Raw genomic sequence first — 22538 nt, 5'->3', positions numbered from 1 at the left:
CCAGAGATCTGCCGGATCCATTAGAAGATCTGATTTCCCTTTGCGTCAAGGTGGATCTTCGGATGCAGGAGCGTGGAAGAGAACGTAGCCGTCCGGATCGTTCCAGGATCCGGAATCCTACTCCTAGACCAGTGGCCTCACCTACCTCAGATGAGCCCATGCAAATTAACCGATCCCGACTGTCTCCGGAAGAACGACAGCGTCGTCGTGAGGGTAAACTCTGCCTTTACTGTGGAGCCACGGATCATTTTCTTAAATCTTGTAAATCTCGTCCGGGAAACGGGCAGGCCTAGCTTGTTCCGGAGGAGTCAAGCTGGGGGTTACGACAAAAGCTTCTCCAACTTCGGACTGTTTGCTTCCAGTAACTCTAGTCTCCGATTCAGTCTCCAAGTCTTGTGAAGCCCTATTGGATTCCGGAGCTGCAGGGAACTTCATTTCTTCCTTCTGTGCCCAAAGCTTGGGTTTAAAGTTACGGCCTATCGAGCGGCCAATTTCACTGACGGCTATCAACGGGACTAGAATTTCCAAAGGTCTTATAATGTGGCGCACGGGGCCAGTTAAGCTGCAGGTCGGGGCTCTACATCAGGAAGATTTGGAACTCTTGGTAATCCCAGAAATGCCCCATGATCTGGTTCTTGGAATGCCTTGGCTAAAAAGTCATAATCCCCACATCGACTGGAAGTCGTCACAAATTCTGTCCTGGAGTTCCTTTTGTCACACTAATTGTCTTACTCCTGTTTGTCCGCTCCGTGTCACCTCCAAAACGGATGAAGAGCACATTCCGGAGGCATATCAAGGGTACAAGGACGTATTTTCGGAACAAGCTGCTGACCTGTTACCACCTCACAGGCCTTGGGACTGCCCTATTGACCTTGTCCCAGGGAAGACGCCACCCCGTGGTCGCACATATCCTCTGTCTCTTCCCGAGACTCAAGCCATGTCGGAGTATATTAAGTCCAATATGCTCAAGGGATTTATTCGCCCCTCTTCCTCCCCTGCTGGTGCGGGCTTCTTTTTCGTGAAGAAAAAGGACGGGGGGTTGAGACCATGCATCGACTACCGCGGCTTAAACGACATTACTATTAAGAATAAATACCCCTTGCCACTAATCACAGAATTATTTGATAGGGTTCGTGGTGCCCGCATTTTTTCCAAACTCGACTTGAGGGGAGCTTATAATCTTATACGCATCCGAGAGGGGGATGAATGGAAGACTGCCTTTAATACCCGAGATGGGCATTACGAATACTTGGTGATGCCGTTTGGTCTTAGTAATGCTCCCGCGGTTTTCCAGGGATTCGTCAATGAAATCTTTCGTGACATGCTGTATCAGAGTGTTGTGGTATATTTGGACGACATACTGATCTTTTCCAAGAATCTTGTCGAACACAGGACTCAAGTCAAAGAGGTGCTCCACCGTTTACGAGAGAATCATCTCTATGCCAAGCTTTCCAAATGTACCTTTGAAGTAACATCTATTCCGTTCCTCGGTTATATCATCTCGGGGACGGAGCTTCGCATGGATCCGGAAAAGCTGTCTGCCATTCGTGACTGGACTCAGCCTCTTTCTTTGAAAGCAATACAAAGGTTCCTGGGCTTTGCGAACTACTACAGGAAATTCATTAAGGGTTTCTCCACCATTGTTGCGCCCATTACCGCCCTGACGAGGAAGGGTTCTAATCCAAGTTTGTGGCCTCCGGAAGCCATTGTAGCTTTTTCTCACTTAAAGTTAGCTTTCATGACGGCTCCAGTTCTCCAACAACCAAATTTCGATGAACCCTTCTTCTTAGAAGTTGATGCATCTTCAGTCGGGGTTGGGGCTGTTCTCTCCCAGTACTCCTCTGATAAGAAATTACATCCGTGTGGCTTCCATTCTCGTAAATTCTCTCCGGCCAAACGAAATTACACTATTGGAGACCAGGAACTCTTGGCTATCAAATCTGCCTTGGAAGAGTGGAGATATCTTCTGGAAGGGGCTAAACATGTGTTTACCATCTACACAGATCACAAGAATTTGCTGTACATCAAATCCGCACAATGCTTGAATCCTCGCCAGGCGAGATGGGCACTTTTCTTTTCCCGATTCTCGTTCCTTATCAAGTACCGGGCCGGGACTCTCAATATTAAAGCAGATGCGCTTTCCCGTTCACAAGTTTCCACAGACGAGGATGAACCTCCTGAGCGGGGTTTAATTCTGAATCCAGTTTCTGTCTCTGCTGCTTTAACTACTCCAGCTCCTCCTCCTGGAAGAATGTCCGTACCAGCTAGATTCCGGCCAGGAATACTACTGTGGGTCCATAGCTCCAAGTTTTCCGGTCATCCCGGTGCCCAGAAGATGTACAAGTTTCTGCAAAGGTCTTACTGGTGGAACACCATGAGGAAGGATGTACAAGATTGCGTTAATTCTTGTCCCCAATGTACACAACATAAATCTCCTCGTCTGCCTCCTGCAGGGTTACTTCGTCCTCTGCCTATCCCTGTGAGACCCTGGACTCACATTTCCATGGACTTCATCACTGACTTGCCCTGTTCCAAGGGTTGCAACACCGTTTGGGTTATCGTTGACCATTTTTCAAAGATGGCACACTTTGTGCCTTTGACTGGTCTCCCGACAGCACCGAAACTGGCTCTACTGTTTATCCGAGAACATTTTCGTTTGCATGGGTTGCCACAAGAGATTGTTTCTGACCGTGGAGTACAGTTCACCGCCAGGTTTTGGAAAGCCCTCTGTTCAACCCTACAAATTAAACTTAAGTTTTCGTCCTCTTATCATCCCCAAACAAATGGTCAAACGGAACGAGTCAATCAAGATCTAGAGACTTTTCTTCGTTTGTATCTCTCTCCTTCACAGGACAACTGGGTGGAGTTGTTGCCTTGGGCGGAGTTTGCCCATAACCATTTGTTTCATTCTTCCACTGGGGAATCACCATTCTTCGTCAACTACGGGTTCCATCCCCGTGTTCCAGAATTTCCAAGCCTTCCGATAGTAGAGGTTCCTGCTGTAGCGTCCACTCTACAACACTTTGGACAAATTTGGAGAAAGGTTCATGCTAATCTTAAGAAGGTTTCTGTCCGGTACAAGTTCTTCGCAGATAAGAAACGGCGAGCCGCACCTCAATATAAAGTTGGGGACAGGGTATGGCTGTCCACACGTAATCTCCGGTTGAAGGTGCCCACCATGAAATTCGCTCCAAGGTTCATCGGTCCTTACCCGGTGCTACAAGTCTTAAATCCTGTGGTCTGTAAACTGGGTTTGCCTGCTCATCTTCGAATACCTAACGCCTTTCATGTTTCTCTACTCCGTCCCCTCATTCTGAATCGGTTCCACTCAGCATTCCCTAGGCCAACGTCTGTAGTGGCAGAAGCTGGAGCGGAGTTTGAAATCAAAGCTATTCTTGACTCTCGTTATCTTCATAAAAAATTACAGTACTTGGTGGACTGGAAGGGTTATGGTCCTGAGGAGAGAAGTTGGATTGAGGCTACTGAAGTAACGGCTCCTCGTCTGGTTCGGATCTTCCACTCCAAACATCCGACTAAGCCCGGGAAGTGTCCAGGGGCCACTCCTGGAGGAGGGGGTACTGTCACGCACCTCGGGCAGCGGCGACCGCGCTTGTCCCTGCGGGTGGCCTGGTCTGCCCGGCGCCTCTCTTCTCCTGGCGGTCTCCGGCTTCGGCGGCGGGTCGGCGCGTCCCTCCGGCGGCTTCCCGGAAGCAAGGACGCCGCCATCATAAGCGAGGGCAAGGAGGCGGAGCAGGTCTGACGTCACCTGCCTGCTCCTCCAATCAGGCTAGGGCGGGGGATTTAAAACCAGACACCAGGCAGAGATCCGGTGCCTGAGTATCTTCGTTTCTCCTGCGGAAGCTGTGATTCCAGAGCTCCCTCGTCCCTGTGATATCCTGTGCCTCCAAGCATCCTGTGCCTCCAAGCATCCTGTGCCTCCAAGCATCCTGTGCCTCCAAGCACCTCCGTGCCTCCAAGTACCTTCCTGCCTCCAAGAACCTCGTGCCTCCAAGCACCTCGTGCCTCCAAGCACCTCCGTGCCTCCAAGTACCTCCGTGCCTCCAAGCACCTCGTGCCTCCAAACACCTTGGTGTCTTCAAATACCTCCGTGCCTCCAAGCACCTCGTGCCTCCAAACACCTTGGTGCCTCCGAACACCTCCGTGCCTCCAAGCACCTCCGTGCCCCCAATTACCTCGTGCCTCCAAGCACCTCCGTGCCTCCAAGCACCTCGTGCCTCCAAGCACCTCGTGCCTCCAAGCACCTCGTGCCTCCAAACACCTCCGTGCCTCCAAGCACCTCGTGCCTCCAAGCACCCCCGTGCCTCCAAGCACCTCCGTGCCTCCAATTACCTCGTGCCTCCAAGCACCTCGTGCCTCCAAGCACCCTCGTGCCTCCGAGTGCCTCCCAGCACTCCCTGTACTCCCAGCACCTCAGTGCCTCCAACACCACAGTGTCTCCAACACCACAGTGCCTTCAATATCTCAGTACCTCAGCCTTCAGTATTTCTACAAGTCTTGTCTTTCAGGAGACCTTCAAGAATTCCTCTGTGCTTCCTGCCTGCCGTCTTAATCCTGCATGAGGAAGACCTACATCCGGCTATCTCTACTGCGACCCAGTAGCGGTTCCTCTTCCCGGTCATCGGAAGAAGCCCCGAGTCCACAACACTCCCAAACCAGGTCAGTGATATGTAGGAAGTGCTACAATGTGTTACGGTCCGCTACCCTGGATCAAATTAACCTCCTACATCTAGCATCCTGGTGTGCCCTGCGGTTATCTGTGCATGCCATGTTTACTGGATTACCATGTGCGCGACATAACCTGCATTGCTGTTCCCTGTTTGACAGTGTGACTAGGCCCAGCACAGCATGTGATTGCTCCTGCACCTATCCGTGTTCTGTATTATTCCACATGATCACTGCAGCCTATACACTCCCAAGTTATATTTACTGACTTACTGGTTCCTGGCCTGCAGCTTGCCTGCAGACTTCCCGAGGTTCCTGTTTTCAACTCTGCTGATTCCATTCTCCTCACAATTACAGCTTTGCCTATAATTCAAGTCCATTGCTGCTTCCAGCTGCACTTCACTGATTATCGGACTCTCAAAAGTTCTCAAATTCTCAGCGCTTCTGGAACTGGGATGCAGTTAAAATACCGGCTGTCGGGATCCTGGCGTTCAGTAGACCGATGCTGGAATTGAAAGCCTATGAAATACCACCAGACGGAATCCCGACCTCCGTAGGGTATTCCCACTTGGTTGGTAGGTCCCCGCCACCAACGGAGTGGGAATATAACCTGTGGCGAGTAAAGCGAGACACCGGGCCCGAAGCGTGGCGATCGCAGCAAGCCCGCAAAGGGACTTGATGCCTCGCTGTCAGGATTTCAACAGACAGAATGCCGCTGTTGGTATACTGACAGCCGTCATCCCAACTGTCGGTAAAACATACCTATTCCCTGAATCCTATTACTGAATTCTACAGTCTTGTTTGTGCCTGCATCCCAGTGCTGCTGTAACGTCTCTCCTGATTGTGCCTTACACCTGTGGAGCCTCAGCTAATCTACTACCAGTGTGCTGTTACCTTTGAAGCAAGTTATTCATCTACTGCATGTGCAAGCGCCAGCCTAATTATTGAACTCCCATTCATTAGGACATTATCATTCCAGTCCTATCCTGCTAGCTAAGTAATCTCCTGTCATCTCCTGTATTCCTTTGTAGTGAGCACAAATTAAAGTTTGGTCATCTCCACAGTTTTTTATCTCAGTGTAAGCACTTTATACTCAGATGCAGGCAGAAATGTAATAGGGTCTGAGTATTTTGTGCAGGACAAACTCACATCTTCTTGCACATAAAGAGGTGTGAGTTTGCCCAAAACTCAGCCAATGTAATAGCCCACGAGTTTTTAGGTGCCAAGCTATTACATTGGGACAAGTATGTCCGAGTTTTCTCGTATGAAAACTCGCACATTGTAATGTGAGTTTCATTACAAGTAATGTCAAGTTTTACAGAAGCATGCACAGATCAGTGGGATTTGTGCATGCTTCTGTCAGTAAAGCTTAGAAATAATAAAAAAGAAAATGATGTGGCGTCCACCCCCCAAATACATAACCAGTCCTGGACACATTGAGCCTGTCCTGGTTGAAAAAATACAGGGGGAAAAATGACTGAGGTCCCCCTGTATTTTACCAACCAGCACCAGGCTCTTGGACCAGTTCTGGTTTAAAAAATATGGGGAAAAAAGAAATAGGAGTCCCCTGTATTTTTGAAACCAGAACCGGGCTCTACTAGCCAGGAAGGTAATGCCACAGCATGGGGACATGCTTATATGGGTCCCTGCGGTCGTACCATTACCAGCAACTAAAAAGCCCTGGCCAGGCTTCCCTGGGGGAGTGGAAACCTGCTTATTGGGTTAACCACAAGGTTAATAGAGCCAAGTGCTGGTTGTTAAAATACAGGAGTACCTCGGTCATATTTTACCCTGATTTTTTTCAACCAGGACTGGCTCAAAGTGCATGACCTGGTTATGCTTTTGGAAAGAGGGGGACAGATAACGTCATTGAATTTTTTTTTTTTAACTATTTGTAAATTTTTACAGAATTATGCACTGATATCACTGATCTGTGCATGCTTCTGTCAAGCCTATAAAAGCTGGTCTATTTATATGCAAGTTTTTGGCGGAGCTATATGTTTTCCTATGGAAAACATCTGCATCCGAGTTTAAACTGTGTGTGTTGCGGGAGACCAAAAAATATGCAAGTTTGCATGTTCTCAGACCCTATTACATTGGTCGAGTATCAAAATGTGCTTGAAAACGGGGCTGTTTCCTGGGATTTGGTTTCGACTGCCTTTGCTCACGCTGACTTATCAGGATTAATAGTATCAATAGTGACCTCAATTATCCTTGCAGTCTGCGGTAGACTGCAGGTTCCCACCACAGACTAAAATGGGGATTCCCCCCCTCCCCCCATTATAGCCTATGCGCTCAGTTTCACTGACAGGCCGGGAGTGCACAGCCAGTCAGGAGAGCGCTATGATGTGGTGCTCCCTGATTGGCTGGCGGGTCTCTAAGTGACAGAAGTTACAAGGGGACCAATGGATCCCCTTACGTCCGGTGGACTGCGCCGAGAACACAGCGCCCAAAGGCGGCATCCGAGGACGCAAAGGTGTCAAAGGCATAAAACCTGACAAAAGTGGCAGCTGTGGACCACGTAGCTGCCTTGCAAAGCTGTTCAGCCGAGGCTCTCCGGCTAGCAGCCCAAGAAGGACCAACAGAACGAGTGTAATGGGCCGTAACCCTCGCAGGGAGAGGAAGATTGGCTGCCATATATTCATGCTGGACAGTCAAACGGAGTAATCGAGCGATAGACTGCTTCATAGCAGGCCATCCCCACTTGTGAGAGTCATAAAGGACGAACAAAGCAAACAAACTGCGGAGGTCCTTAGTCCGGTCGACATAAATCCGGAGAGCCCGCACCACATCTAGTGTAGCCTCCAAAGCCGAGGAGACAGAAAAGGCTGGGACCACGATTTCCTGATTGATGTGGAAACGGGAGAAGGATTGAATGATCCGAATGGAACACCAGAAAAGGGGAGAGCCAGGATAAGGCGCTGAGGTCAGAAACACGGGGAGCAGATGAAATGGCCAGAAGAGATACCGTTTTCCACATGAGCCATTTAAGCTCGACCTTGTCCAGAGGTTCAAACGACACTGACTGAAGGATACGAAGGACCAACGATGGAACAACCGGAGGCACAAGTGGTGTAGATGGAATACACCCTGCAAAAAGGTCCTAACATCTGGCAAGTTAGCCAGCCGGCGTTGAAAGAGGACAGAAAGGGCAGAAACCTGGACCTTGAGGGAAGAAAGGCTAAGGCCCAGATCAAGCCCGACTGGAGGAATGCCAAAAGCCGTGAAAGGCAGAAAGACCGCAAGCTAAACTGCCGCTGGGAACACCAAGAGAAGAAAGACTTCCAGACTTGGTAATAAACACGGGATGAAGACGGTTTCCTAGACGAAGCATGGTCGAGATAACCTTCCGAGAAAAGTCCTTCTTTCTCAGGACGGATGTCTCAAGAGCCACACCGTCAAAGCCAATCTGTCGAGATCCGTATGTAGACACAGGTCCTGGGACAAAAAATCCAGCCGCTGTGGAAGATAGAGCGGGGCGTCGATGGAGAGACGCTGCAGATCCAGATACCATCTGCAACACCGCTAATCTGAGCCGATGAGAATCATTGTGTCCCCCTCCAGCTTGAACTTGCTACCGGCAACAGCATTAAGATTGTAGGAAAGACATATACCAGTGGAAACTCCCATGGAACTGTTAAGGCGTCCACCAGGAAGGCTGCCGGATCTCTTGTGCGAGCTCAGAACCTTGAACTGTTGTGATTGTGCCGACACACCATCATGTCGATGTCTGGAAGTCCCCACGAACCAACAACTGAAAGACCTCCGGATGGAGAGTCCATTCTCCGGAATGAACGTCCTGGCGACTTAGGAAGTCCGCCTCCCAGTTGAGGGCTCCCGGGATGAATATTGCAGACAGTGCGGGAAGATGCCGCTCTGCCCAATGGAAGATGTGCGTGGCCTCTCGCATTACCCAGCAACTGCGGGTGCCACCCTGTTGATTTATGTAAGTGACTGCGGTCGTGTTGTCCAATTGAATCTTGACTGGTCGACCCTGAAGGAGAGATCGCGCCGCTCAGAGGGCTCTGTATATGGCTCTGAGCTCCAGGACACTGATGGGAAGCTTGCATTCCTGAGCAATCCAATGTCCTTGGAATGTATACTGGTCGGAGACTACACCCCATCCCCGCAGGCTGATTTCCATGGTGAGCAGGATCCAAAAGGGGCATCCCTGATTCAGGTTGGACCAAAGAAGCCACCACGAAAGGGAGTACCACACGTCTATGGACAGGACAATTGACTGTCCTGCAATGTGCAGGTGGGATCATTCCATTTGGCTAGCACTTCCAACTGAAGAGGTCGTGAATGGAACTTTGCGTACTCCACCATGTCGAAAGTGCCACCATGGACTCCAGGATGCACATACAAGCCTGTATGGACACCCTGCGGTGAAGAAGAAAACATTGAATCTTGGATTGAAGACTTCAAATTTTGTCCACTGGAAGGAAGATGCGTTTGAGCCGCAAATTGAGCAGGACTCCCAAATGTAACACCTCCTGCGAAGGCACCAAGGATGATTTGCTCCAATTTATCTTCCAGCCGTGAGATTGTAGAAGATTCACCGTAAGCTGAATATGTTGAAGTAGTACCTCCCGGGACTGGGCTATGAGGAGCAGGTCATCCAAATAAGGAAGGATCCGTACACCCCTGCGATGTAGTCTGGACGCCATGACTTTCATAAAAACCCGAGGTGCCGTTGACAACGCGAATGGCAACACCTGAAATTGGTAATGGTCCTGTTGAATGGCAAACCTGAGGAACTGCTGATGACTGGTCCAAATTGGAATATGCAAATAGGCATCCTGAATGTCCAGTGATGCCAGAAAGTCCCCGGCTCCAAGGTGAGGATAATCGCGCGGAGGGACTCCATGTGGAACTTGGGAATTTGCAGAGCCTTGTTTAACAACTTTAAATTTAGTATAGGGCGGTAACAGCCATCCGGCTTCCGCACCAGAAACGGTGCTGAATAAAATCCCTGTCCTCTCTCGGACTGAGGATCCAGGATAATCACATTGGCGGCCAGAAGGAAATTAACCGATCCCCATAGAGCTTCTGCTTTCCCCAGATCCGCTGGGCTGGGAGACCTGTGGAAAAGAACCTGAGACGAGAACGCTTCTGAAAGGATAGTCGGCCTCCCACCCTGGGGTCCCCCAGGGGGAGGCCCGCCCCGTCACTCGGAAGATTTTTCAGTCTGTTTGGGAGCTGGGCGTCTGGTAGCCCATGGCTGTTTAGTGCGGGGCTTGGCTCCCTTGGATGGGGCCTGGTACCGTGAGGAAGCCTGACCCTTAGCTCTTCCATGCAGGCGAAAGGAATGAAATGTAGTTCTGGCCTTGGACAGAGCTGCAGAAGGGAGGAAGGTGGTCTTGGCCTCCGCTAAAGTTGTGACAATCTTATCCAGACCCTGTCCAAAGAGAGTATCTGCAGAAAAGGGAAGAGCCTCCAGAACATTTTTTGTGCTGGCCTCAGCACACCAGGACCGGAGCCAGAGCGCCCGTCTAGCAGTATAGTTGCTGCCAATACCTTGGAGGTTAGGACCCCGGTATCCATAGCTGCTTCCCTCAAATAGGTGCTAGCCTGTTTGATATTGAGCACGTGGGTCAGCAATTCCCGTCTGCTAGTACCAGACAAAACACCTTGTTCCAACTGTTCTGTCCAGTTATCGATGGCCTTGGCAACCCAGGCTGAGGCCTGGGCAGGACAAGCCACCGCCCCAGCATGCGAGTAAGCCGTTCTCAGGAAAGCTTCCAACTTCCGATCCGTAGGGTCCTTTAGGGAAGACGTGTTCGGAATGGGAAGGACTGAAGATCTCAGCAATCTGGCCACATGGGCGTCCACCGGAAGAGGAGTTTCCCACTTAGCACACTTTTTAGGAGGTAGTGGGTAAAAGGAATCCATGCGCTTAGACACTGCGGAAGTCACCTACCCAGTCGCCGGTGCTGCCACCGCCTGGGCTGGGCGGAGGAGTAACTATGCAGGTATCCAAGGGATGCATCATAGTTACTCAGAAAGATCCATTCTGTAACCAGGAGCTAAGTTTAGCTCCCCACCGCAAGGTGCCCAGCTCCTGCCATGCACCAAAGAAAAAAACTGGTGGGCTGCGGTCAGGGTATAGGAGAGGAGGACTGAGGGCTGCTGGGAAGAGTTCTGTAACTCTTTGGTGCCCAGACTCAGTCCTCAGCCTTCCTATACCCAGCGTTTATCCCTGTGCCCCCTAGTGGACGAAGACTAAATACAATATATATTTTTTTTACACACAAAGAAGCTATAAAGTCACCACCCACAGCCCAGGGGTGGCGACCATAGCCCCGAGCTTCATCCCTGGTCCTTGGGTGCCTGGAGGAAGGTACCCCTTTATTTGGGGGGTCCCCACTGCCCCAGGGAACCTCGTCAGGGGTGACTAGTTGGGAGGTAATGCCACGGACGCAGGGACCTACATTGATGTGTCCTCCAGCTGTGGCATTACCTCCTTGACTAGTGGGGCCGGTTTAAAAAATACGGGGGAACCCTATGTCCTTTTCCTCCGATATTTTGGAACCAGGACCGGTCCAAGAGCCTGGTGCTGGTTTTTCAAATACTAGGAATTCCTATGCAATTTTCCCCCGGTATTTTAATAACCAGGACTGGCTCAAAGAGTCCTGGTTATATTCAGAAGGGGTTACCCCACACAATTTATGTTTTTCTAAACTACTTAAATACTGTACACAATGAAGCCCTCTACGGGGATCTCAATGATCCCGCCGGGCTTCATGGTGTCATGGTGTTTTACTAAACTCCCCTGTAAAACACTGCCTGACAATACGATTGCCATCGACATTGGTAAACTTAAATTGAAAAAACATGGTGGTTTAGTAAATTATCGTGTGTTTTGTTCCTCAAAAATTTGCAATCTCAAATGGCCGATGTCAGCCGAGATTTATCACGGCTGAAATCAGCAGCAACATGAATCTTAGCAAATTTACCCCTATGGCTCTTTTTAAATTACTTTTAACAATACTAATACGCTAATATTGAGATAAAAGTAATAACATAAATATGTTACATATGTTGTCTCTACTATTTGTATTGTCTGTAACGAATGCTTTCTTCAATAAAAAATTTTTTTCTTTAAAAAGAAAATAATTTTACCTGGATTATATCTGCCATATTCATAACTCTCGGGCAAATTTCCTCTACCTTCATATTCATACAAAGGATCAAGCTGTGACCATTGCTCTATGTAAAAAAGGAAAAATCAAGCAAGATAAATGCAGACATTAATTATTACATGCCTTGAGAATGTTTATAACGATTGGTGTAGGAAAGTTTTGGAATAATGGGGCAGATGTATTAACCTGGAGAAGGCATAAGGAAGTGATAAACCAGTGATATGTGCAAGGTGATAAAGGCACCAGCCAATCATCTCCAATATGTAAATTAACCGTTAGGATTTGATTGGCTGGTGCCTTTATCACCTTTATCACTGGTTTATCACTTCCTAATGCCTTCTCCAGGTTAATACATCTGCCCCAATGTTTGGATACAGATTTTTTTTTTTTTTTTTTTTTGCTGGGATTGTCAATGGTTTTTATTTCAATTAGATATAAATTACCTTGATGTCCTGCTTGATGCCTTGAGATATTACTCCAATCATTTATTTTGCCCCTGTGTTCATGTGGAGGATTACATTGCCTGTATCTATTGTAGAAACTACCAGACATTGCTGAAAAACAAAGTTGCATGTGTTATTTAAACAGTAGTAATAATTTAATTTATATCGCTATTTTCTCCAAAGGACGCAAGACGCTTTAAAGATGCCATGAATTCAGGGCTGGATTAACAATGGGGCGGATGGAGCTGCAGCTCCAGGCCCCCCACTAAAATAGGCCCCCACTAAAATAGGCCCACAGATTCCCTGCAGTGCAGATAGTGTTGACGGGAAAAAACCTTTTCTCCTGTCATCACAAATAGCATTCCCCCAATTCGAGTCCAGTAACAAACTTTGCCAAGCCGTTAGCAACCACCCACCCTCCGTGTGGCCCCAAGCTCCACCTCAGGTCCGCAATAAGCTCCACCCCCTTATTCCGTCTGCAGCTGAACCTGATTTCCCAGTTCCTCTCACATAGCATCCAAAGCTGTGTCCCCGGACTATTATAAGCTTCGCCCCTTGGCCCTTCCTCTTCTCGATCCCCCGTCACCTGAAGCTCCATCCCTGGGCCATGCTAAGCCCTGCCCCCTGAGTCATCTGCTCCTGAGCACTCCGTCGCCTGAAGTACGCAGCATTGTCCCACTCGCCCTGCTTCAGCTGCCAGTCCTGTACTTGAAAAGATTAAATATGCCAAGAAGCAGTGGTGTGAGGTGTTCTGCAGCTGCTGTTTGTCATTGGCTGCCCTACGCTCTGCGTCTAGAGGGTATCTGCTGGCAGCATCATGGCAGCAGTGGTGTAACGATAGCAGGGCAGGGGCCCTGGGCACTGGCCTGTGTGGAGTGCTGGAGCAAGGATTGTTAAACATACTGATCACCCACCCATGGCCGCATGCAAAGCAGCAAGCTGGGGTATGCATTGCGCCTCATACAATACCCGGAGACCTGTGAGCTCCGAGAGGAAGGGGCAGTCATCGGTCAGAGCAGCGGGACCTGGAGGTGTGCTGGGACCTGGAGGAAGGGTAGCCGCTGACTGTGCTAGTGTCCTGACTCCTCAGACACGCCCCCTCCCCTGGCATGGCCGAACTGCAGGAAGGCTTTGGAGAAAGAGAGTGGGAGCTGCTACAGATGAGTGTGAGGTAAGCAGAGCAGGTGTTTGTGTACAAGGGGCCAGCATCAGCATTTATCCCCCCATACAGCCGCCAGCCCCCCTTCTGTATCCCGTGTAATCCATCTAGCTTGTTACCTTCTCATCATCTGTACCGTTCTGCCTGCTGTGCAGCTTCTCATTATCCCATCCCTCACTTACTGCCTCACCTACACTCCAAGATTAATTTCCTTATTCACTACCTCTCTCTCTAACTTCCCCAGGTCTCTCTCTCTCTCTCTGTCTGCCCTTGGTCTCTCTCTGCTCCAAGTGTCTCTTTCTCTCTGCTCCAAGTCTCTCTCTCTCTCTCTCCTCTATGTGTCTCTCTCTCTCTCTGCTACATGTCTTTCTCTCTGCTTCAGGTGTCTTTCCCATGAATCTTTGTTGTCCTCCCTGACTGGAGGTTCTTTGCTCTGTATGTAAGGGCTTTTAACAGGAATGACAATTGCCCTGGGTCCTGTGTGTGCGTCCCAGTGGGATGTTCTGGGTACTATATAATTGGCGCGGGCACCAATTTTTTTATTTGCCCTGGGTGCCATCAACCCTAGTTATGCCTCTGCATGGCAGTAAAGATAACTATTGAGGCACTCTTTGAGGATAGCAGAACATAAAAATAGATAAATGTATATATATATATATATATATATCTGCCTGCAGCTTGCTGCCTGATTTATCCTATTCCAGGGGTCTTTTCTATGATGCTCTCTGTAATATACGGTGATCTCCGATGCTTTTTGTAATATGCAGTGTTCACTGCTGCTCTCTGTATAATACAGTGGTCACTGATGCTCTCTGTAATATACAGTGGTCACTGATGCTCTCTTTATAATACAGTGCTCACTGATGCTCTCTGTAATATACGGAAGTCACCGATGCTCTCTGTAATATACTGATATAGGTATCTATAATAATAATAATAATAATAATAATAATAATAATAATAATTATTATTATTATTAATAATAATAATAATTTTATCAAATATCCTAATCAGTGACTTTTTCTAGAAACATAAAATTTATCACTGGTAAGTGATAACACTGCTATCTGGTGAAGGTTTCCCTACAGCCTTTGCATGGGGAAGCCTATTTAACTAATATCGTAGTGCTACTTGCACCACCACATTACCAGTTCTGTTAGCGCCATCTCAGGATGGCGTTGACAGTTTAAAACATTTTTATTTTTATTTTGTTGTATGTAAAAACTTTTTTTTAGTTTTGTATCATCTTAAATATTTTTTATTTAAAAATGTATTTGTATTACTTAATTAAAAAGTAAAACTGAAAACCCAAATTGGCTCATGAATGCACATCAGCGAAGCATTAAGTAAACCCTTACCATCCTAGTGCAGTATTGCCATTATAGCTATTTATTTTCTAAAAAGACAATAGGTAAGTAGGTAGTTACGTTTATAATTTACTGCAGTGGCTAGAAATGTGGGATGAACACTGCAATAAATATGGCAATAGACAGTGGATAATTTTGGAATTTATTTTTATTAATTAAAACTATTCTAGCACTCAAGGAAAGGCAGACAATACAGTGCTCACCCTTTCACACAAAAAAACCCAAAACTTTTTCTTGTTATACAGAAGCTACACTATAAAGTGATTGAAGGTAGGCACCATCTATGCCCTCCATAGAGAGAGCCTACGTTTGAAGTCCTCTGCTGTTCTATAGAGACGTCACAGAGCTGCACTTGTAGCCTTTGGCCAGTGCAGATGGGGGCCACTGCTGGGGCTGTAATGAGTCTCCTGTTATGTGACAGCTGTGCTTGCAGTCCTGGTGCATAACTCACTTACGCAGCAGAAGAGCACAGCCATCTTTTACTGATCCTTCTGTGTGATGGTCTCCTCAAAGGGCAAATGTAAATCAGCGCCCACCACTGATGTGAGCTGGCCGAGTTGGGTACTCAGCTTTAGGTGCATGATGGGAGAGTTTGAGGAAACCACTGAACACATGTAGGCCTGGCCCTTAGGGCCTAATTCAGACCTGATTGCAGCAGCAAATTTGTTAGCTAATGGTCAAAACCATGGTGGTCATTCCGAGTTGTTCGCTCGCTAGCTGCTTTTAGCAGCATTGCAAACGCTAGGCCGCTGCCCTCTGGGAGTGTATCTTAGCTTAGCAGAATAGCGAACGAAAGATTAGCAGAACTGCTACTAAATAATTCCTTGCAGTTTCTGAGTAGCTCCAGACCTACTCCTAGATTGCGATCAGCTCAGTCCGTTTAGTTCCTGGTTTGACGTCACAAACACGCCCTGCGTTCGGCCAGCCACTCCCCCATTTCTCCAGACACTCTTGCGTTTTTGCCTGACATGCCTGCGTTTTTTAGCACACTCCCAGAAAACGCTCAGTTACCACCCAGAAACGCCCCTTTCCTGTCAATCACTCACCGATCAGCAGAGCGACTGAAAAGCGCCGCACAAACAACAGCAAAACTGCTACGTTTTTAGTTAAATAACTAAGCGCATGCGCGCTGCGTACCATGCGCATTTAGCAGCAAATTGCAGCATAGCGAAAATCGGCAACGAGCGAACAACTCGGAATGACCACCCATGTGCATTGCAGGGGGGGCAGATATAACATGTGCAGAGAGAGTTAGAAAAATACATGCAATCGCCTGGTGGTTGATGGCAGACAAGTAGTGCCCCCGAGAAATAATGTCTCCCCTGTCCCCCCTAAATCCAGCGCTGCTGCAGCGACACACAATAGGCCTTTCATGAATTTCAGCTCCAGGCTCCTGTGGACATTAATCTGGCACTGCATGAACATATAAGGCACCGGGATAGCGCTGCTTCCTCACATTTCAGATTCCATGGGTTCGATTCTAACCGTAGAATGACTATGTAAAGTATGTTTGGATCCAGGGCCGGACTGGCCATCTGGCACTTCTGGCAAATGCCAGAAGGGCCGATGGCCACGTGGGCCGGTCCAGCGGTCACTGAGACGCGCTGCCGCTCAGTCCGGCGGCAGCGCGTCTCAGCTGTCAGGATTGGAGAGCTGTGCGGGACGGGGGTGAGAGCGCCGGGCGCCCGCCAGCACGACTGTGTCTGGCGCGGCGCGTATAGCGGACTTCAAAGCAGCCGCCGGTTCGTGAGCCAATCAGAGCTCGCGGACCGGCAGCCAATCAGAAGCCGCCGGTCCGCGAGCTCTGATTGGCTCACGAACCGGCGGCTGGTTTGAACGCTATACGCTGCCGCGCCAGACACAGCCGCGATGGCGGGCGCCCGGCACTCTCATCCCCGTCCCTCACAGCCCGGAGGAGGAGGAGCAGCAGCAGCAGCAGTGCAGCAGCGGTAAGCAGCTGCAGCACTGGCTGCTGTGGGGGCAATTGTATACCTGGCACTGTGGGGGCAATTGGCTGGCACCGTGGGGCAATTGTATACCTGGCACTGTGGGGGCAATTGGCTGGCACTGTGGGGCATTTGTATACCTGGCACTGTGGGGGCAATTGTTTACCTGGCACTGTGGGGGCATCTGTATACATGGCACTGTGGGGGCATCTGTACACCTTGCACTGTGGGGGCATCTGTATACCTGGCACTGTGGGGGCATTTGTATACCTGGCACTGTGGGGGCGTTTGTATACCTGGCACTATGGGGGCAATTGGCTGGCACTGTGGGGCATTTGTATACCTTGCACTGTGGGGGCAATTGTTTACCTGGCACTGTGGGGGCATCTGTATACATGGCACTGTGGGGGCATCTGTATACCTTGCACTGTGGGGGCATCTGTATACCTGGCACTGTGGGGGCATTTGTATACCTGGCACTGTGGGGGCATTTGTGGATCTGGCACTGTGGGGGCATTTGTATACCTGGCACTGTGGGGGCATTTGTATACCTGGCACTGTGGGGGGCATTTGTGGATCTGGCACTGTGGGGGCATTTGTATACCTGGCACTGTGGGGGCAATTGTTTACCTGTCACTGTGGGGGCAATTGTTTACCTGGCACTGTTGGGGCATTTGTATACCTGGCACTGTGGGGGCATCTGTATACCTGGCACTGTGGGGGCATCTGTATACCTGGCACTGTGGGGGCATTTGTATACCAGGCACTGTGGGGGCATTTGTATACCTGGCACTGTGGGGGCATTTGTATACCTGGCACTGCACTATCGGGGGCATATAATGTAAATTTCGGCTCATACCGGGTGCTGTAATGTGAATTTTGGCTCATACTGTGTGGTATAATGTGAAAGGGGCAGCAGTACTAGATAGTATAAGGGGTCCTACTATTGTGGTGCATAATGCGTACAAGGGGTGTATGGTGTGGTAAACTACACTGAAGGCCACGCCCCCTTTGAGTGACCACGCCCCCTTTTCCGGAGCGCGCTTAATTACAAACCTCACATTTCCATACCCCCACTTCAAAATTTCCACTTCAACCACTGGTTGTGTATATTTTAATAGAGAATGATGTACGCCTGTATGTTGTTAGAATATTAATTATATTTGTAAGAACATAGACTAATAAGTGTGAGGAGTCAGGAATAGTAAGGGGAGGAGTCACAGGGGTGGGCCTGTGTGCTTCAAAAATGCCAGGGCCTATTTTTAGTCCCAGTCCGGCCCTGTTTGGATCACTGGCGTATCTATAATGGGTGCAGTGTGTGCGGTGCACACGGGCCCCTGGACACTGCACCCATTTCTTCTATATACTTACCTTTCTGGTATCCGGATGTGGGTACCTTCTTCTCGCAAGTTCCTTTGCTGGCAGCCGCGCTGTTAGTGCTCTGTCTGAGCACTAGAGACTCTGGCGCAGTCTCTAATGCCAGAGTTTTCGGGGACTTGCGCATGCGCTGTAGGCTCTGGCACTGTGCCAGAGTCTCAGAATGAGCGGTAACAGCGCTGCTGCCGGCTACGAGATGGGAAATGAGGGGGCCCACACCCGGACACTGCACACAGGTCCCCTCCTCTCTAGATACGCCCCTGGTTTGGATGGTATCCTCTGGGTGTCCCTCTATCACCTTTCACAATCCCAAAAAGTACAGTAATGGTAGGTTAACTGGTACTGCTGAAGTTAAACTTAGCGTGTGTGTGTGTGTGTGTGTGTGTGTGTGTGTGTGTATGTATGTGTGTTAATGTGGCTGGACATACAGATAGTAAGCTCCATCAAGGCAGGAACTGGTGTAATGATGTGAATGATCAAATATCTCTTTAGTACTATGTAATAGGTAAACGCTATATAAATAAAGCTTATGGTTAAATAATAAGGTTGATGATATGTAAATATGGGATGCAGTTAGGTTCCCGACAGACGGGATCCCAGCAGTCGAAATACCGATGCTGGAATCCCGACAGCAGTCAAAATGCTAGTGATCAAAATCCCGATCACTACCCGGTATTCCCAGTAGGGTGGTGGTCCACGAGGGAGAATATAATAGCTCGCCACTGAGGGGACACGCTGCGCTCAATGTCGGGATTTTGACTGCCGGTATTCCGGCGTCGGTTTTTCGACTGCCGGGATCCCGAGTGTCGGGAAATCATACTGAATCCACCTTATTTTTGTTTTTTTTTACATATTTTTATTGATTTTTCAGAAAACAGCATATAACAGAGCTTTCAAAGAAAAAGGAGACACATCCACCATCAAATAGAACATAATGGTAATAATATAAAGGGCTTACAGTCATTAGGTCGACAAGACTTATGTCAACAGTCATTAGGTCGACCACTATTGGTCGACATGCACTAGGTTGAAATGGTCATTAGAAGAAAAACAAATGATCTCTGGTATATACAGTATGTGCGCCTAAACTAAAAAAAAAAATTTGGTAGAAAGGAAAAATGTACTCCCCTGATTTATGTGATTCTTGAGATGTTCCACTTGTCTCTTTAGATGATGTGTAACACGAAAGAGAACAAAAACACAAATCCTTGTGTAATACTATTGGGTAAAATTGCACATTCAAATGAGGAAGTAGCACCTCACTAATAGTGATGAGTTTCAATCGGGGTTTTATACCCCTACATCCAATCAGAGAGTAGGGAGTGGATTTTACTTAGAGAACCATCGCCATATAAATTTCAGGGGATGCCCCCTTCAATATAAAACTCACAAGTGAAAAGCTTGTATAGGGGCACATAGAATAATTCAATCGCACCAGTGCAGGATATCAGTGTCAGGGGATGCCCCCTCCAATAAAGGACTTACAAGAAAAAAAGTTGTATGTGAACACATAACATGATACACCTTGACAAAGATCCCTGGAGGATTGAAACGCGTAGGTGGGGGGACCTGTGCCACGGAAAGGATGCTATCCGGTGAGAAGAGACTTCTGGGATTGATTAAACGGGGCCCCGTTTTTTCATAGCTACCATCTGATTCCTGGGCTATCTCCAATCCGGGTATGCTCCTTAAAGATTTTTAAGAGAGTTGTTTTTAATAAAAATTTATTTTTATGAGTGAAAAATTGGCATATCATTCCACTTTTTTCTGAAACCGGATTTTTGCTAAACTAAGGCGAGAAACATACCAGCCCACACCACAAACACACCGTACAACTGGATTAGCAAGAATACCAGATAACAGTATGAACTAACAACAGCAACAAGCAGAACACAACTGATACACAACCTTTGTGCAACCGAAAACAACAAGTATCAATACAAACTGCAAGAAACAGTCCGCGCTGGGATGGGCGCCCAGCATCCTCTACGGACTAGGAGAAAAGGATTGACCGGTAGGTATTAAAATCCTATTTTCTATTACATCCTAGAGGATGCTGGGGACTCCAAAAGGACCATGGGGTCTATACCAAAGCTCCAGACCGGGCGGGAGAGTGCGGACGACTCTGCAGCACCGATTGAGTAAACATGAGGTCCTCCTCAGCCAGGGTATCAAACTTATAGAACTTAGCAAAAGTGTTTGAACCCGACCACATAGCTGCTCGGCAAAGTTGAAGTGCCGAGACCCCTCGGGCAGCCGCCCAAGACGAGCCCACCTTCCTGGTAGAATGGGCCTTTACTGACTTCGGCAACGGCAACCCAGCCCAAGAATGAACGTGCTGAATCGTATTACAAATCCAGCGTGCAATGGTCTGCTTGGAAGCAGGTTTTCCAATCTTATTGGCGGCATACAGGACAAACAGTGTTTCCATTTTCCTAACAAGAGCCGTCCTGGCGACATAAATTTTCAAAGCTCTTACGACATCAAGAGATTTTGGGACTGCCACAGCCTCCGTAGCCACAGGTACCACAATAGGTTGATTTATGTGAAACGAAGAATCCACCTTCGGCAGAAATTGTTGACGAGTCCTCAATTCCGCTCTATCCACATGAAAAATCAAATACGGGCTCTTGTGAGACAAAGCCGCCAATTTTGACACTCGTCTGGCAGAGGCCAAAGCCAAAAGCATGACCACTTTCCAAGTGAGAAACTTTAACTCAACCTTTCGCAAAGGTTCAAACCAGTGAGACATAAGAAACTGTAACACCACTTCAAGATCCCACGGTGCCACGGGTGGCACAAACGGAGGATGGATATGCAACACTCCCTTCACGAAAGTCTGAACCTCAGGAAGGACGGCCAATTCTTTTTGAAAGAAAATAGATAAAGCCGAAATTTGCACTTTGATGGAACCCAATTTCAGGCCTGCATCCACGCCTGCCTGCAAAAAATGGAGGAACCGACCCAAATAAAACTCCTCCACAGGAGCCGCTTTGGTTTCACACCACGACACATATTTTCTCCAAATACGGTGATAATGTTTTGCCGTGACCTCCTTTCTAGCCTTAAGGAGAGTGGGGATGACCTCCCCGGGAATACATTTCCGAGCTAGGATCTAGCGTTCAACCTCCACGCCGTCAAACGCAGCCACGGTAAGTCCGGGAACACGCAGGGCCCCTGCAGCAACAGGTCTTCTCGAAGAGGAAGGGGCCAAGGATCTTCTACTAGTAACTCCTGAAGATCCGGATACCAGGCCCTCCGTGGCCAATCGGGAACGACGAGCATTGCCTGAACCCTTGTTCGTCTTATAATCTTCAACACTGGAATGAGAGGAAGAGGAGGGAACACATACACCGACCGAAACACCCACGGAGTTACCAGGGCGTCCACTGCACTGGCTTGGGGGTCCCTCGACCTGGAACAATACGTCGGAAGCTTCTTGTTGAGGCGAGACGCCATCATGTCTATTTGAGGAATTCCACAATTCCTTGTTACCTCTGCAAACAACTCTTGATAAAAAGACCACTCTCCTGGATGGAGATCGTGTCTGCTGAGGAAGTCTGCTTCCCAGTTGTCCACGCCCGGAAGGAAGACTGCTGACAGAGCGCTCACATGCTGTTCCGCCCAGCGGAGAACTCTTGTGGCCTCCGCCATTGCCGCCCTGCTCCTTGTTCCGCCTTGGCGGTTTACGTACGCCACCGCTGTTATATTGTCCGACTGGATCAGGACAGGGAGACCCTGAAGAATGTTCTTCGCCTGCAGGAGGCCTTTGTAAATGGACATAACTCGAGAACATTTATGTGGAGACAAGATTCCTGGCTTGACCATTTTCCCTGGAAACTTCTTCCTTGTGTGACTGCACCCCAGCCTCGGAGACTTGCATCTGTGGTCAGCAGGACCCAGTCCTGGATTCTGAAACGGCGTCCCTCTAGAAGGTGAGAAGTGTGCAGCCACCACAGGAGAGAAATCCTGGTCCTAGAAGATAGACTTATTTTCTGGTGCATGTGTAGGTGAGACCCGGACCATTTGTTCAGCAGATCGCACTGAAACACCCGGGCATGAAACCTGCCAAACGGAATGGCTTCGTAAGCCGCAACCATCTTCCCTAGCACTCAAGTGCATTGATGAATCGACACTCTTGTCGGTCTCAGAAGTTCCTTGACCATGGTCTGGATTTCCAGAGCTTTGTCCGCAGGAAGAAACACTCTCTGTAGTTCCGTGTCTAGAATCATGCCCAAGAAGGGCAGACGATTTGTCGGGATCAACTGAGACTTCGGCAAATTTAGAATCCAACCGTGATGTCGCAGAACCGACAGGGAGAGTTCCACATTTCTTAACAACTTTTCCTTTGATCTCGCCTTTATCAGGAGATTGTCCAAGTACGGGATAGTTGTGACCCCCTGCTTGCGAAGGAGTAC

At 48.6% G+C, this 22538-nt stretch overlaps 1 protein-coding gene across 4 annotated transcripts in view; it reads right to left on the bottom strand.

Moving 5' to 3' along the window:
- The window catches only part of FAM120B (family with sequence similarity 120 member B), a 650519-nt gene that overhangs the window by 8202 nt on the left and 619779 nt on the right, over window positions 1-22538 (bottom strand). For all 4 annotated transcript variants that reach the window (XM_063917695.1, XM_063917694.1, XM_063917697.1 and 1 more), the window contains 2 exons: window positions 12272-12382; window positions 11809-11895 (listed from right to left, as the gene is read on the bottom strand). In XM_063917695.1, the coding sequence (XP_063773765.1) occupies window positions 11809-11895; window positions 12272-12382 (198 nt within the window). The remainder of the gene's footprint in view (window positions 1-11808; window positions 11896-12271; window positions 12383-22538) is intronic.

The sequence above is a fragment of the Pseudophryne corroboree genome, chromosome 4 (assembly GCF_028390025.1).
Source record: "Pseudophryne corroboree isolate aPseCor3 chromosome 4, aPseCor3.hap2, whole genome shotgun sequence".
Taxonomy (NCBI): domain Eukaryota; kingdom Metazoa; phylum Chordata; class Amphibia; order Anura; family Myobatrachidae; genus Pseudophryne; species Pseudophryne corroboree.
Note: the sequence above shows the minus strand (reverse complement) of the source record. Positions and strands in the feature narration are given on the sequence as shown.